Here is a 15,905-nt window from a genome sequence, read left to right on the forward strand (position 1 = left end):
AAGAAACGACTGGCTCCTGGCTTCAGCCTGGCCCAGCCCTGGCCATTGCGGCCATCTGGGGAGTTAATCAGCAGATAGAAGATCGATATCTCTCTCTCTCTCTCTCTCTCTCTCTCTCTCTCTCTCTCTCTAAATCTGCCTTTCAAAGTGAATAATACAATCTTTTTTAAAAAAAATAAATTTTTAAATAAAAAAAATTTTTCAAAAGACCAGTAACTCAATGGTTGCCAAGCCCATGAGCAGAGAGGACCCCTCCCCTTGTCCACAGATCTCAGTGACCCAACCGCCCCCGGCTTGCAGGCAGCTCTGCAGGGGGCGGGTCCAGCTGGGGCCTCTTGAATTAATGGCATTCGCATCTGGAACAGATGGATTATTGGGATGCTCCACCTCCGTGGCTTTTTTCAAAGAGGATTGGTTCAGGAGAAACGTGTAATTAAAAGAGGAGACATGCAAAACAAACCCCATGGCGTACTGCGCCTTCCTCCCATCTTGTAAATCCATTCATTGGACACCAATGGCCAAGACAAACCGTAACTGAAACCTGGTAACCAACCCACCGCGGGGCCCAGGGACTCCCACGGCGGTCCAAAGAGTCAGGAAAGAAGGGGGAAGATCTTTATTGGTTCAGTCCTGTTTATCCATGCACAATTCAGAACAGCAAAACTGTGTGTTACGAAGTAACTTGCCACCTGCCCATAAGCTGGGCTGCCCCGCTGCCCTGGGAGACTGAGTCCTGGTGTCCTTCCTCCTAGTGCTCCTTCCTCCTCCGATTTCTTTATAACCTTCTGTGAATCAAGATCCGAGAAGTTAGATGGGAGAGTGGGTTTGTGAGGATCGGGAGCGGATGTCAGAAGAATGGGGGTGTGCTAGCGGCAGGCATTTCGGGGGTCAAAGACCCCAGATTGAGGCCCCTGATGCTGGACGAGCCTGACTCTGGAAGAACCAATGCCAGCCAATGCCTCAGCTTCCACCTGTCTCTGGCCCCACCCATCTGGGGTCGGGGAGGGGGGACACCAGTGGCTCCGCCCACCCAGCTTCCAGACCCTGGCATCTGATGCCAGCCCCTCCCCTTGAGGAACCACCATCCTGCCTTCCCAGTTCTGGGAGGTTGTGCACCTGCCTCCACTCCTGGCTCAAGAGATGGGCAGTGCCCCAGACCTGGCCCGTCAGAGCCCTGCCTCGCCCTGGCCGCAGGATGGTTCAAGGAGAACCACAGGACGCAATCTGAGCTGGCAAGGCGGAACTCGGTGAACCTGAAGCTCGAGGCAGGTAAGCGTGGCACTGCCGGAGAGCCCTGTCTGAGCACGAGGCTGAGGCCATACGGTAGAGGCCACAGCCAAGGATAGACAGAGACCGCGGCCTGACGTTCAGTAGGCGTGACTGCTGCAGCCCAGGGCCCCAGTTTACCCACGCTGGTGCCCGGCACTGAGATACAGCCGCCGCCTGCCCCCCCCACCAGCCACCTTGCCTGTTCTCCACCCACCCCACCCCCCAGCTACGTTTCCCAATCTCTGCCCTGCTGGGGAGTTCCTCTGGCCGGAATGCTGGGAACAGGAAGTACCCCCTCCCGTCCATGGCCGTCCTGGGCACACATGGCCCCTCACGCACCATTCGTTGCTTTTGTGAAACAGCCTAAGGCTCTGCCCGAGGCCCCAGATCCCAGAGCCAATGACTCAGCCTGGCCCCCAGCCCAGCGGTGGCCCCAGACCCACCAGGTCGGAGTCTCTGAGCCAGGACGTCCCCCTGCCCGCAGCCCCTCCCTGGCATGGGGCTCCAATCTGTTTCCCCGCCCAGCGCCTTCTCCCAGCACAAGCCTCCCTGCCTGGCCCCCCAGCCCCTTCCCTAGGGATCACACCTGCCCCCTCTCTGCTCGCAGGCACTGGGTCCGGCTGCAGTCTAAACAGGACCTGCTGTAGGCCCTGCCCAGCATGAGGCTGCTGGTTCCCCGGGCGGAGGATGGGAGAAGTCTGCTGAGCACCTGCTGTGTACCAGGGCGTGGCTATCACAGCCCAAACCCAGTTACCTGCGGCTGGGACGGAAACCCAAGAATCTCTGGGACCCCCCTATGTTGACAAGTCCCACCACTGGTAAGGATTCAAACCCAGAGCCTGTGCCAGGTCAGCTGCCCCACATGGGACCACCGCACCCCCTGGATGCGTGACACATCTGCTGCTCCCCGCCTTGGTGGCGGGAGAATCTGCCCACTCAGCCTCCTGCCTCGCCACCCCACGGGGGCCTCGTGCCACCTCCAGGGCAAGCCCAAGGTCCCCGGAAAGCCACAGCCGGCACGGCCGCCCCTGAGCAGCCTGATCTTAGGCCTCCTGCCACGCCTGGCTGCCCTGGCCCGGCCGGCCACAGGGAGCTGGCCCCGGCCCTCCCGAAGACTTCGCCTTCCTGCCTCGTCCCCCCAATCCTCTCCCCTAAACAGCCTTCAGACCCCACCCAGGTCCCCCTCTGCCCTGTCCCCTGCCGCCCCAGCCCCTCCCTCCTGCTGGCCCAGCTGGCTCTCTGGGCATCTTCCTGTCACGTCTGTCTTCTCGGAGACCAGGGGCCACATGAGGCCACAGCCCTAGGGCAGTGCCTGTCTCCTCCCCAGGGCCTGGTATGTGCCCGGCACTTTGGCAGTGCTTAGTGAATGCTCCACGAATGAATGAATGAATGAGAAGGGACCTGCCCCTAGAGCCCCACAGCCCTCAGTCCCCTGCTCCCTTCCCCCTCCCTCCTCTCCACATTCCCCCTGATGGCTTTGCTCCCCTCTAGGTCCCTCCAGCCCGCTCCCCACAGACCCACCCCCTCAGGAGCCGGCAGCACCCCCACATCCACGCCATGCCCTGCAGCGGCTCCAGGTGCCCCCAGCACAGCCTCTCTGTGAGTCAGTTTACTGCTGGGGAAGTTGAGGTCAAGGGTGAAGGAGTTTGAGTGGCTCCAAAGAGGGCTCCCGGCGGCCCTGGTGGACGTTTCCTGGCATCCCAGAGCCAGCAGCCTCCCCTGGGCCCAGCAGGTGCCCTAGGCGCCTCGCCCTCAGTTGAACTCAGGTCCTTGAGAACACACCAGTGCCTGTTTAGCGAATTCTCCTGGCTTATTTCTCAATCCTGGGTCATGTCTCCATTTCACAGAGACGGGGAACCAAGGCTCCCATGAGATGAGCTAACCATGTCCAGGCTCGCCCAGCAAAAGCAGGGAGACGGGGACCCCGGGGGGTTCGAGAGGGACCTGTCACCCTCGAACACATGCAGGAGCCGAATCCCAAGGTCTTGTGTTAAACACATCAAGATGGGAACTGAATCCAACCCTGGCACTTAGACGTGGGGTCTTGGGACATACTCAGATGAGGCCGCCAGGGGAGGGACCCTGTGACTGAATCCTCGTGACTTCACAGAGAGGGGCCACACAGACAGACAGACAGACCCGTGCATGCCTGTGTCTGGCCACGTGATGCTGAGCACCACCCAGGGACTCTGCAGGCAAGAAAGCCATCTCCACGGGGCCCTGGGCGCTGCAGCCCCAAACCACCCCGCACAATGAGCCTTGGTTCTTGACCAACGTAGCTTCCTCAGCTATCTCACTGTAGGCGTAAGAAGCTCATCACATGGGGACTCGCTGTCTGTGTCCTCCATTCCATCCCAGAACAGGCCTGGCATGGACGTGCTACAAACATTGCTCCCTGCCCTCGACACTCCGCCCACCTGAGCCCTGGCACACGCAGGCTGCCGCTGCTCAACCCAGAGAACGGCTGTGCTCCCCTTTGCCTCCTGGTGCAGCAGGGGGCGGGGGTGCTCGTGGGCTCAGCTCCCCATGGAGGAGCGGGCGCCTTGCGCAGAGTCACAGTGCACACTCTGGGATGGCCTCCCAGCAGGTAACGGGTGCCCCCCACCCACCCAGGAGGCACAGCCACTGGAAGCCAGGCGGCCACAGCATCTCAAGAGACAAGGGAGCTGTTGAGAACCTGACAGGTGTGGCTGTCCCCCATGTGGTGGCCTCCTGCCCTCTGGGCCCTGTGCCGAGGGCCCTCATCTACCCCTGCAAAGCGCTAGGGTTTCCTCCCCGTGGCTGAGACTGTGGGATGCAGCAGACAGGGGAAGGGCCCTGCCAGTCACCAGGTGGCAGAGCGGGGGCACAGAGACTGCCCTGCCACTTCCCGGAACCAAGGATGAGAACCAAGACACCCAGGCTGTCACAAGGGCAGAAGGAGGTGAAAGGGGACAGCTGAGTGAGTCCCCTCTCACAGACACTTACTCAGCCAAGTTTAACTTTACAGAAAAGGTTCCCTGGGCGTTGGGATTGTCACAGGCAGGGGCCACAGCCAGGTCCAATGAGGGAGACCAGTGAACCACCCCATTCAGTGAGTCAAGAGGGCTGCAAGTTCTTTGTCCCTCCCCTGCCACGGGAAAGCACTTTGTCTCCCCAACCTTGAACCTAGACTGAATGACAGCTTCTCAGACCAATAAGATGCAGTGAAAGCCATGTCCTGTCCTTGTGGGGGCTCGGCCATAAGAAACTTCTGGAAGCTCTGTGCTGCCTCATGGGAAGTCCAGTTCCCCTGCAGGGGAGCCTATGTGGAGGTCAGGAAGACCCTGAGACTATGCCGGGGCGGGAGGTGAGGGGAGGTGGCCGGGGCGGGGGACCTAGCCTTCCAGACGTCTGCACCAAGGAACCAAGACAAGTGGGCCACACTGAATCTTCTAACCCCGTCAAGACACAGTTGACTGCAATCCCAGCCAACTCCACTGGGAGCAGAAGAACCACCCAGCTGAGCCCAGGCAACCCACAGAATGGGACAGTAGGAGGTGGTGGTTTTGAGCCTCCGCATTTTGGGGCAGTTTGTTACACAGCAGCAGCTCGCTGAGACACCTTGGGCAGGAAGGCCCTCAGCAGCCCAGCTCCTGAGGACAGCAGCCTCCAGGCCCCGCCTTTTATGGCACCTGGAAGAAGACGGAGACTGTCTCAGCTCCGGCTCCACTGGCCAGGAAACTGAGGTCTCCATGTCTGCATTTCCAGAGAGGCGTGCTGCCTGGCTCAGCTTGGGCTGAGCATCCACCCACTGACCATTCAGCAAGGGCAGGGGGCGGGGGTGCACTGCATTGGAATGGCTCTGGCTCCCTGCCCGCCCTGTGGGGGTGGGGGGAGCAGATAACCTCAGAAGAGAGGAAGTACTGGCTGAGCAATCTCCATTCAGGGACTGTGACAAGGAGCCTCCGGGGACAGCAGGAGCCCTCCCCCAGGGCCTGGCACAGAGAAAGGGAGGCTGGGGGGGGGCTAGGAGGAGGTCATAGGGTTGGGAGCGGGCAGCGGCCGTGTTGTGGGTGCCTGTCCTGAGGCAGCTCCAGGGCGTGGTTAGGGTTAAGCCGCCTCCCTGAACCGCCTCTGAGGAGGTCTCTGGGGGTGATCTCAGCTTCTTGCAAAGCCTTTCACACGCACAGGTGTAGGTGTAGGGGTAACACCGAAACCGCTCCATGCAGGAGACGCCTCTGAAGCCACTGGGACTCCCACTCTGAGCAGTGCTGCTCCACAAGGGCCTGGGGGAGGGGGTGGAGACGGGGGAGGGGGGAGGGTCTCGGGGTGTGGCTGGCGTTCCCTGCAGTGGGGCTGCCACCTAGAGTGATGGGGATGTAGTGATGCCACAGATACCCAAGGTAACAGCAGAGAGGACCCCAGCAGGGGCGTGGGCGGTGCCCCTCGGGCCAATCCAGGCTCAGGCCAGAGCCCTCCCGCCACCGCGATCGGCTGCCCACAGCCCCAGTATCCAGAGAAGAGGCACAAACCCGGCCACATCCTGAACCCACTCTGGATGGGTGTGACCATGAGTCCCCGGAGGGCGGGGACTGTGTCCGCCTCGTAGGCCGTCGTCGCCACCCTGCCCGACATGGGCTAGGCTGGGGGATTTGACGCCTGAATGAATGAGTGAGTGAGTGAATGAACAGGGGAGTCCCCTCTGGTGCCCCTGCCCTGTCTCTGACGTCGTCTTCCTGCGATGTCCTGCAGGCCTGGATTCCTCCAGCTGTCCCCCGCTGCATCACTCGGACACTCAGTTTTCCCTTCTGCAAAGTGGGTATGGTTCAAAGCTGTCCTGGGTGCAGATCCTGGGAGGAGGAAACAAGGTCGCCTTCGTCCATCCTTTGTCTTGTGCTCCAATAACCACGATGCCCCAAGCCTCCACTCAGGCTCAAGTTAAATCACATTTAATCATTTGTCACCAGGGGATAGAGAAGTCAAAAGAGAGGTTCACAGGACGTGGAGTCAAGAAAGGGTTAACTAAAAAAAATAGGAATATATTAAGCTTTTGATCGGAAAAAATTGCAAACGCAGTCCCTGTCCCACTCACCCCTGGGGTCTCACCGGTACACACACGTTCCTGCTCCCAGACATACAACCATGCTCACACTCACACATGTGCACACACACACACACACAAGCTCCCAATGCTGTCACACACTCCAACAGGCACACACGGACCCCCCGCCCCCTTACTCCCAGGCTGGCAGGGTGGCAGAGGCTGGGGTGGTGGCTGATCCTTCCAGGGCCCCACACACTGAAATGGCCAAGCTAGACTACACTCGAGGTTTCAGGGGGCACACACAGGACTCGCGAAGCCAGGCTCGGGCTGGAGAGGCGGGGAGGCTGCGGTGGGCACAGGCAGCCCTAGACGATTCTGTTCTCCAAGACAGCCAGCCGCTTACTCACAACTTCCAGTGCACTGGGAGTTAAGGACAGGTACAGGCAGCCACAACGGGGCCAGGAGGGGGCAGCCCTGGACCTGGACCCCACTTCCCCTCAGAGGAAACAAATCTCTTCCAGAACATTCTCACTCGCCCCCCCCTCCAGCGCAGGTGTTCCCCCTCTGTTGAAACCGATCCACTTGCTGTGCTCAGAGAGGTACTTCCCCAAAACTACAGCCAGTGCCCGAGGGCCCTGGTGTCTGTGGCAACCCTGCTGGCGCCCCCTGCCTTGTCCTGGCTCAGCCAGGGGAGCTGCCAGGGCCCAGCCCCTCCTCTGAGCAGAGGCTGGTGTCAGTCTTGTCGCCTCCGAGAAACAGGGTCCATGGGGCCTCGGGTCCACCTGGCCTGTGGGTGTGTCCAGCCCCCAGCAGGGGTCAGGCACGTCCAGCTTCGGGCTGTGCGAGACCCACAAGCCCAATGGGTGTGGCCCCGCCAAGGCAACCGCAGGTGTGATTGAAAAGTCAGAACATCATGGCAGGTTCATTTTTAAGTTGGTAATTCTGTGCAGTCCAGAATGATGTCATAAATATGCATGTGGCCCTTGGCAAAGAACACGCCTCCCTATGCCTGCCCTATGCCTTGGCTTCTGCCTCAGTTTCTCCATGGACCCTTTAGGAGCCTCTGCCTCAGCGGGGTGTGTCCCAAAGCTGGCACCAGCCCATCTGGCCAGAATCCAACGTCCCCCCTCCACCTTGCCTGTCCCGTAGCCCATGCCCCCCAAGCTGCTCTCTCCCCCCACCAGGGCCCGTGCCCCCACCCCTGGGCCGCCCACAGTGGCTGCTGGGAAAGGATATGTTTCCTGGTGAGAGCCTGCAGCAGCCCGTCCACTGTGGCCTGGAACTTCATGATGGACTGGCAGGCGCACGGGTCTTCCTCTGCAGTGGACAAGAGAAAGCAGCTTGGAGGGGCTGCTCAGAGTGCGGGGGACTGCTCTCTGTCTGGGGGCTAGGACCAGGGGGACAGGCAGCAGGGAGGGGCGGAGACAGTGCCGACATCAGAGCCCCGTGGAGCAGCTGCTACTCGCAGGACACTGCTGGGGGCCACTGTGTCACCAAGGAGACACCTCGCCCATCCATCATCTCATCTGACACATGAAGACACCAAGAAGGGAAACAACTCATCCGTGGCCATCGGCGTCAGCGGAGATGCCAATGCAGGCTCGGCTGCCTCCGGAGCCGGTGCTCTGCCACCACCGGGGAGCACCAGCCCCCACCCCACTCATGATCAGTTGCTCCACCCCTCCGCCCTGGTTTTCCTATCTGTAAAATGGGGGCAATGTGTTCCTACCAACTAGGAGTGAATGGTGTGATGTTTGGAGTGGGAACCGCCGTGTGTGTAGCCAGCCTCTGTATTTGTCTGCTGGAAGTCAAACCGAGCTGGCCAGCCCGCCTCCCCAGGGCGCCCCGGCCCTTGCTTCCCCCACCCACACCCTTGGAGCCCGGCGCACCTGCCCCCTCCGTGGATGCCAGCCCCGCCTCACTCACCCACGCAGATCCTCTTCTGCAGCTTCTTGCCGATCTGGGTGATGGTCTTAAAGTCAGCCGTGTAGAAGTAGTGCTCCGCCACGGGCTCCGAGGCGATCTCCCGGAGCTCGTCCTCCACCGCGTTGCCCACGCCCACGGCAAACATCTTAAAGCCTGCGGGAAGAACCCGGGGAGTAAGCTGGCGGGCAGGAAGGGCAGCCCCGGGGCTGAGCCTCCAGGGGAGCATCTGGGCACAAACACAACACCTGACACCCCCTGGTGGCCACCGCTAGAATTGCAGGCCCAGTGCCTGGGGTGGGGACTAGAAGGCAGCGACGCCATGTGTCAGACCCTGTACGGAGCCCCATGCTGGCAGCTTCGTGCTGCGGCTTGGTGGGCCCTCAAAACCATGCATCTGGTGGTTATGGCTTGCCTCACTTAATCGGAGCTGAAACTGAGGCTGGGGCTCGCCCCTCAGTGGGGCTGCCCTGCAACAGCTGATGTGCTCCTGGGAACCAACATTCCCAGCCGGAAAGATCCTAGGCCTGTCCTCCAGAATGACCACCGGAACAAGCCCCTGTCTCCTCTGGGGTCCCAGCTTTGCACCAGCCTAAGAGAGAGCTGGACCAGCCAACCCACTCTCCCGTGTCAGATGCACCTGTTACGGCACTGATCAGAAGACGCTGGGATCAACCACGGGTGCTCTGTGCTCACGTGTGCCCCGGGCATCCTTGGTGCGGCACCTACCGAGGTCTTTGGCCTTCTTGGCAGCATCGTTAATGTAGTCCTGGCTCCGGCCATCCGTGAAGACAATGCCCACCTTCTGGGCGCCGGGCCTGGCCCCGCTGGAGACCGTGAAGGAATTGTCGATGAGATACTTGAGGGCGGCGCCGGTCATGGTGCCCTTCTCCATGTAGGACATGTTCCGCACGGCCGCCTTGATGTCCTTCTTGGTGTGGAAGCGGCCCAGCGGGAACTCCTGGCGGACGGAGCTGGAGTACTGCACCAGCCCCACCTGCGCCAGCCGGTCCGACAGGTCCAGTGTATCCACGATCTGGTTGATGAATTTCTTCACCAGCTCAAAGTTCTCGGGCCGCACGCTCTTGGACCCATCGATGAGGAAGACCAGGTCGGTGGCTGAGCTGCCGCCGACACCACTGCAGACTGGGGGGGGGGGGGACGCAGGATGACCCGTAAGGGCGGGGCCATCCATCCCGGCCCCCGGCTGGCAGCCGCCTCACCCCTGGCTCTGACGAGGACCGTGCCATTTTGTCCCAGATCTCCCTCTATAGAGCCGCGGGACGGGTCCCATCTCACAGCGCTGGAAACTAAAGTTCCAACAGCTACCGATCGAGTCACACGGCTCAGACACGGTGGCACTGAGATTTGAACTCAAGACCATGGGCTTCCTTGCACACGCTAGCCCCACTGTGATGCAAAGGGCCAGGGCTCAGGGCAGCCCGGCCTGCAGACACCGAACCCGCTAAAGCCTCTGTCCGCTCTGGGCCAGAGACACAGAGCAGGGAGGCTCAGAAGAGCGAGTGGCCCAGCCCCATCGGGTCCCCTCCTCAGCCTCCCCGGGGCTTGCTGGCCCCGGGTGCGGCCCACTGACCGTTGCAGGTCTTGCCGTCGCTGTTCAGCGTGAAGCCGTCGCGGCAGGCACAGGTGTAGGAGCCCGGGGAGCTGACGCACACCTGCTCACAGTCGTGATCGCCCGTGGCACACAGGTCTGACACCACTGCGGGGAGAACAGGGGCGCAGGTCTCAGAGGCTCAGCCAGGACTCCTTCCCCGACAGCGACACCAGGCACACCCAGGGAATCCGAGGCCCTCCGCTGGGTGGAGCACAGCCTCCCGCCCCAGCTCCCGGCCCAGGTCTGGAATCCGAGGCCCTCCACTGGGGGAGCGCAGCCTCCCGCCCCAGCTCCCGGCCCAGGGCTGGAATCCGAGGCCCTCCCCTGGGGGAGCGCAGCCTCCCGCCCCAGCTCCCGGCCCAGGGCTGGAATCACCCTGGCAGCTGAGAAATGAGCTTACAAGGCTGATGAGGAAACTTTAAAATCCCATCGAAAAGGGAAAGGCCACGGGGGCAGCGTTTTAAATGTCCGGGTCACTGATGTACCCCGGATGTCTAAAATAGCACGCTGCACGTGGAAGACGCTTAACACACACTCGTTAAACGCCGTGGACAGAGCGTTATACCTCCACCATACACTCACAAGGTACCTGCTCTTCTGAGACCTATCAGTCCCCGCCCCCGCCCTGGCCCCGCCCAGCCCTGGCCCCGCCCCGACGCCTGCTCTCAGGCTCCGTTCCCACCCTGACCCCGCCTGCTCTCAGGCTCCGCTCCCACCCTGACCCCGCCCTCTCAGGCTCCGCCCCCGCCCTGGCCCCGCCCCGACGCCTGCTCTCAGGCTCCGCTCCCACCCTGACCCCGCCCTCTGAGGTTCCGCTCCCACCCTGACCCCGCCCTCTGAGGTTCCGCTCCCACCCTGACCCCGCCCTCTCGAGCCCCGCCCCCGCCCTGACCCCGCCCAGCCCTGCTCCCTCCCTGACCCCGCCCTCTCGGGCCCCGCCCCCGCCCCGGCCTCGCTCCGACGTTGACGTCCTCAGGCTCCGCTCCCACCCTGACCCCGCCCTCTCTAGCCCCGCCCCCGCCCTGGCCCCGCCCCCTCCCGTCGCGGACGCCCTCGGCCTCCGCGTCCCTCCTCGCCGGCCGCCGCCGCGCACCGCAAAAGGCCTCCCGGAACTTCTTGGACAGCTTCTCGATGACGCTGTAGCTCTCCACGTAGTCCACGTGCTCGTCCTGCGGCTCGCTGGCGATCTGCCGCAGCGTCGCCTTGTCCACGCGGCCGCCCACGCCGATGGCGAACAGCTCGACGCCGCTGGCCCGGGCCCGCTCAGACACGTCCCGCACGCTGTCCTGCGGCCTCCCGTCCGTCACCACGATGACCACCTGCGGCACCGGCGGCGTGTGAGAGGCCGGCCCTCGGGCGTTGCCCCCGGGGGAAGAGAGGCGGAGGGACCTGCCGGCCGTGCAGGTGCGGTGGGCCGCAGGGGTCTGGCCGCGAGGACGGGCCCGGACGGGCCTGGGTGACTGGGCCGAGGCATTTCCACGCCGGGCGCGGAGCCCGGGAGTCTCCCCTCCCTCAGCCAGAGGACGGTCCGGTGTCTCCCCGCGCGGCGAGAGGCTGCGGGGAACCCGGCCGGCCCGCGACTTCCCGCAGGACCGAACGGGGAGCGCCCAGCGTCCTGCAGTTCTGCGTGCGGCCACCGGAGGGCGGCAGAGACTGGCGAATGGGGCTGCCTCCCCGCCGTGTCCTGCAGCACCACGCCCACCGGGAGGCCCAGGAACCAACCCGCGGGAGATGCCGCCCTTCCCTGCCTCCGCTCCGGGGATGAAACGTGGGGCGTCTGCGGCCTCCCACGAGGCTCCGGTGTTCTGTTCCTGCGCTGAGGCTCGTCACGGGGCTCTGGTTCCTCCTCCAACCCCCCGAGACGCACTCCGCTTCTATCCCCAGGGCACTGACAACCTCGCTGTGACTGGTCACACTGCCTGAGCCACTGTCCTGGAGCCGCAGCCGGGGATGATACTGCCCGTGTCCTCTGTCGCATCCTCCCCTGCAGGAGCTCTGTCCTCACTCCCACCCCCCCCCCCCCAGGCCGATGCCCTGAGCCGGGAGGACCCTGCTGGCAGAGATGTGCCAGCCACACCCCTATCGCCTTGTCCCTCTCCGTCCTCTGGGACCAGCTGGGCTCACTCAGCCGTGCGGTCCGGCACCTCCTCCTGGGCCTTGTGAGCAACCTCACGGGAGCCCCCGGCACCCTGCCTCGGCGTTTCTTTAGGGGTGGCAGTGGCTGGCATTGTACTCTGCTGGCGGCGTTATCACTTCCGCCCCGGATTAGCTGGGCGAGTTGCTTAGGCGCACCGTGCCTCGGTTTCCTTGTCTGTAAGATGGGGACGCCACCTCCCAGAAGACTTGGTTGACTGGGGACGGGTGAGGCTGTCCCCTGGCTGGGGCCCTGGGAACGCACGTGGTGACTCCGCAGGCCCAGGGGGCTGCGATGGGGGACCACGGCGGGAGGGGACACCTGACCCGGCCTCAGAGGCCTGGTGCTGAGTGCCCAATGTGCTGAGTGCCTGGCTGTGGGACTGGGGACCCATGGCGGCCCCTCCCGGCGCCCCTGCCCTCCAAGGACTTAAACGGCAGCCAGCCATGTCGCGGGAGCACTTTGTCGTCCGTCCGCGGTCCTCACCGCGGAACACTGGGAAGGGGTCATCGCGGCTCCGGTTCCGTGGCCGGGGCGATGGAGGCAGAGCCGGGGTGCACGGCTGTGGGCGGAGCCCTCGCTCTGGCCGGGCTGGCTGGGCTGCCAAGGTCAGTTACACGGAGATGGCCCAGCGCCCGCAGGCTGTGAGCTGGAGTCAGGGCTGGGCCAAGGTGAGCGCAGCGGCCATCTCTAAGGACCTCAGCCGCGCCCGCTGCAGAAGGGCCACCTCGCTGAATGGCGCTGGAGTTGCGAGCATGCGCAGAAGGGGGCGGGGGGGGTGCTGTGCGCCTACCTTGCTGATGCCTGGGGACGTGGCGCGGCCACCCTCGGCGTCGCTCAAGGCCTTGGTGATGGCGAACTGGATGGCCAGGCCCGTCATGGTGCCGGTGGCCAGCGGCCGGATGCGGCGCACGGCCTGCAGCAGCGCGGCCTTGGAGCCGTGTGCCCGCAGCGGGAACTCCTGCCTCACGGCGCTGGCGTAGTTGACCACGCCCACCCGGGTGGCGTTGGGCCCCACGTCCAGAGACTCGATGACCTGGGACAGGAACACCTTCACCTTCTCAAACTCCACGGGCCGGACGCTACGAGAGCTGTCGACCACAAACACCAGATCCGTGGGCCGCGTCCGGCAGAGCTGTCCTGGGAGGGGCGCGGGAGGGGTGGGGGGAGACAGCGAAGAGGAGGGGGCAAGGTCAAAGGAGCCGGCAGGGGTGCAGTCGGCCGTGGACTTGAGCTGGGCTGGGCGTGGCCTCTGGGGCTAGCACGCCAAGGCCTCTGGGCCCAGCCCGTGGGGGAGACAGAGCCAGGGGCCAGTTCTGGCCTTGAGCGACTCGCGCCACCTCTCCCGGTCCTCGGCTGCATGGTGACCTGTGAATCCCTTTTCCCCAGGAGCCCTCGAGGTGGGCACAGGTGCAGGCCGGAGGCCGGCACGGGGCTGGTGTGCAGGGGTCCCTGCCGGTCCAGAGATGAGGGCGGCTGTGCTCGCTGGGCAGGCGGGCACTGCCCAGGGCGGGGTGGGCCCTGCAGCGGTGGAGTGCCTGCCACGAGCACACCCCACGTGAGCCGGCTGGTGTCCAAACACAGGGAAAAGGAGCAGCCTGACCAGGTGGGCCCCAACACACCCCCAAGCAGCCATGCCTCTGCAGACCCCCAGCTGGGGGAGGTTCACAGGGGTAGAGTGAGGCAGGCCTGGGTTCAGATCCTGACTCGGCCACTTCCGGAGCCGTGGGCAGGTCCCTGCGTCTTTCGGAGCCTCTATGTTCTCATCTGCCCAACGGGGAGAACGAAGCCTGCAGGTGATACTGTCACCGGCTCAGCCCCTCCCCCTTCTGACGCTGAGATGGAGCAGAGCAGGGCAGCTCCAGATGGGGCTGCGAGAGTCGGAAACGAGGTGTGCAGAGCCGTCCCCGCCCCCAGTGCCGGTGCCCCAGGCTGGGACCCCCTCTCAGAGTTCCTCCAGAGACTGTGGGAGTAGCCATACCTGTAGCTAAGGGAGGGAGGGAGAATGGGCCCCACGATAGAGCAGATCAGGAGCCTGGAGGCGCCGGGGCTGTGCAGCTGCGTGGTGGCAGGCCCCGCCCTCCCCAGCCTCAGTGTCCCCAGCTGCACAGGCAGAGCTGGGCATTGTAGGGTCCGGTGCCCGAGGCTGAAACTGGGCTGGTGCAGCCCCTAGAACACCCATGCTCTGGGCCCCCAGCTCCGTGCTCGCTCAGCCTGCGTGTGGCAGCTCCAGCTGCCCCGGCTCTGTGACGGCGGCTGCCGCAGAAGGCCTCAGAGGCTCCAGGAGCCCCCTGCCCAACCCCAACCCCCATCAGCATCACGGTCTCCCGTCTGCTCCTGCGCCTGCCCCCGCCCCGCCCCATCTTGGGTCCCATGTAACCTCTGCCCATCGGGCGATCAGGACCACTCGGCCAGTGTCCCCCACCTCACACAAGCCCCTCACCTCTGGCCTGGGGGGCGAGGCCAAGGCCGCCTGTGGCCTGCAGCAGCAGCAGCGGCAGCGTGCAGAGCAAGAGGCTGGAGCGGCACAGGAGCCCCATGGTTCTGGCAGCGAGGGCAGCAGGCAGCACGGTTGTGGGGGGCCAGCAGGGTCCCAGCCTTATCAACCTCCCTGCCCAGGCACCCCCCCCACTGACGTGGGGGCAGCGCTGGGGGCGGGGCCCCGCTGAATGGAGGTGTGTGTGCCTGCAGAGGGAGGGAGCACTCCCCGGCCTGGGCCCCTGCCACCACAAGGGCTCCTTTGCCTGCAGAAGCAACCAGAGCCACAGCTGGAATCCAGGAAGTCTCGGGTGGGTGGGGTGGCTCCCCCAGGGGCTGGAGCCCATGCAGACTTGAAGCTGCCACCCCAGCCCAGCGGTCCCTGCGACCAGTGGCCTTGCCCCAGCCCTGCCCTGCACCTTGGTCTTACACCCAAACCCTCCCCTCTGCCCCGGAATTCAACCTCAGTTTCCACATTAAACACACGTCCCCTCCTCGGTCTCCACCCGTGCCTTGCTCCCCAGGTACTGGCCAGGCCTCTGCATGTGCGGGGCACCTGCCAGGGCGACCCGTCCTCTTGCCGGCTCTGCCTTGCAGAAGGGGTCATGACTGCCACGGACACGTTCACCCCGGGTATGTGCAGGACACGCGGGAGGGTGGCCGGAAGCCAGGTCATCCGGCTTTGCTGCACGCTGCCTGTGTGACCGTGGGCAAGTTCCTTGGCCGCTCTGTGCCTCAGCAGCCTCGTGTGGAAACAAGGCTGGTGCAGGTGCCTCGCTGCGGGGGAGATGCGGGGAGGGTGCGGGGAGCCGGCCCAGCACGTCCCCACATCAGCCCTGGAGGCAGCTCCTCTTCCCACTGTCATTTCCCACGCGAGGGACTGACAGTGACACTTCAGAGAACTGAAGTGAGTCGTCTAAAGCCACACAGCGAGAGCGCCTTCCGCCCTGTGAGCCCCGCTGCCTGCTCACACGTGCTGGGTGGGGCTGGGTGGAGCTGGGGGGAGCCAGGTGGAGCAGGCTGGGGGTGCTTCCTCCGTGCCCCACTCTGTGTGCTCCCTGCCTGATCTGTTCGCCCGTGAGCTGGTAAATGAGGTGCTCAACTCTGCGCCCTGGCCCAGCACCAAGGAGGCAGAAGTATGGGCGCATTGCTAAGACGGACCAGCAGTGGTCCCTTCCTGTCCCTGTGGGCTCAGTGGGGGGCAGGGTAGAGCAGAATTAGTATGGGTGTGGCCACCTGAGACCCCCCCACCTCCAGGTTGAAAGCTAATCCCATGGGCTGTGTGAGCTGGAGCTGGTGTCTTACCCTCTCTGAGCCCCCGGCTTGTCCCCGTGCTGCAGGAGTGGGAGTCCCGGACCTGCTGCTTCAGCAGGACCCTGCGAGGAGGTGAGACGACAGATGTGGTCATGGGGTCAGGATGACCACTGTTCCAGGGGCCAGGCTCCTCGCATTTGGAGACCTGTGCGGTTCACTCCATGTAG

General features: G+C 63.9%; 1 protein-coding gene across 1 annotated transcript; it reads right to left on the reverse strand.

Annotated features, from left to right (window-relative positions):
• Window positions 1–6,639: 6,639 nt before the first annotated feature.
• MATN1 (matrilin 1) lies at window positions 6,640–14,486 on the reverse strand. The gene is made up of 8 exons (XM_062193206.1): window positions 14,390–14,486; window positions 12,740–13,086; window positions 10,906–11,131; window positions 9,792–9,917; window positions 8,927–9,343; window positions 8,201–8,353; window positions 7,511–7,591; window positions 6,640–6,689 (listed from the first exon to the last, which is right to left on the reverse strand). The coding sequence occupies exons 1-8, from the start codon at window positions 14,484–14,486 to the stop codon at window positions 6,640–6,642; spliced, it is 1,497 nt and encodes a 498-aa protein (XP_062049190.1).
• Window positions 14,487–15,905: the final 1,419 nt, after the last annotated feature.

Source organism: Lepus europaeus, chromosome 5 (genome assembly GCF_033115175.1).
Source record: "Lepus europaeus isolate LE1 chromosome 5, mLepTim1.pri, whole genome shotgun sequence".
In the NCBI taxonomy this organism is placed as follows: Eukaryota; Metazoa; Chordata; class Mammalia; order Lagomorpha; family Leporidae; genus Lepus; species Lepus europaeus.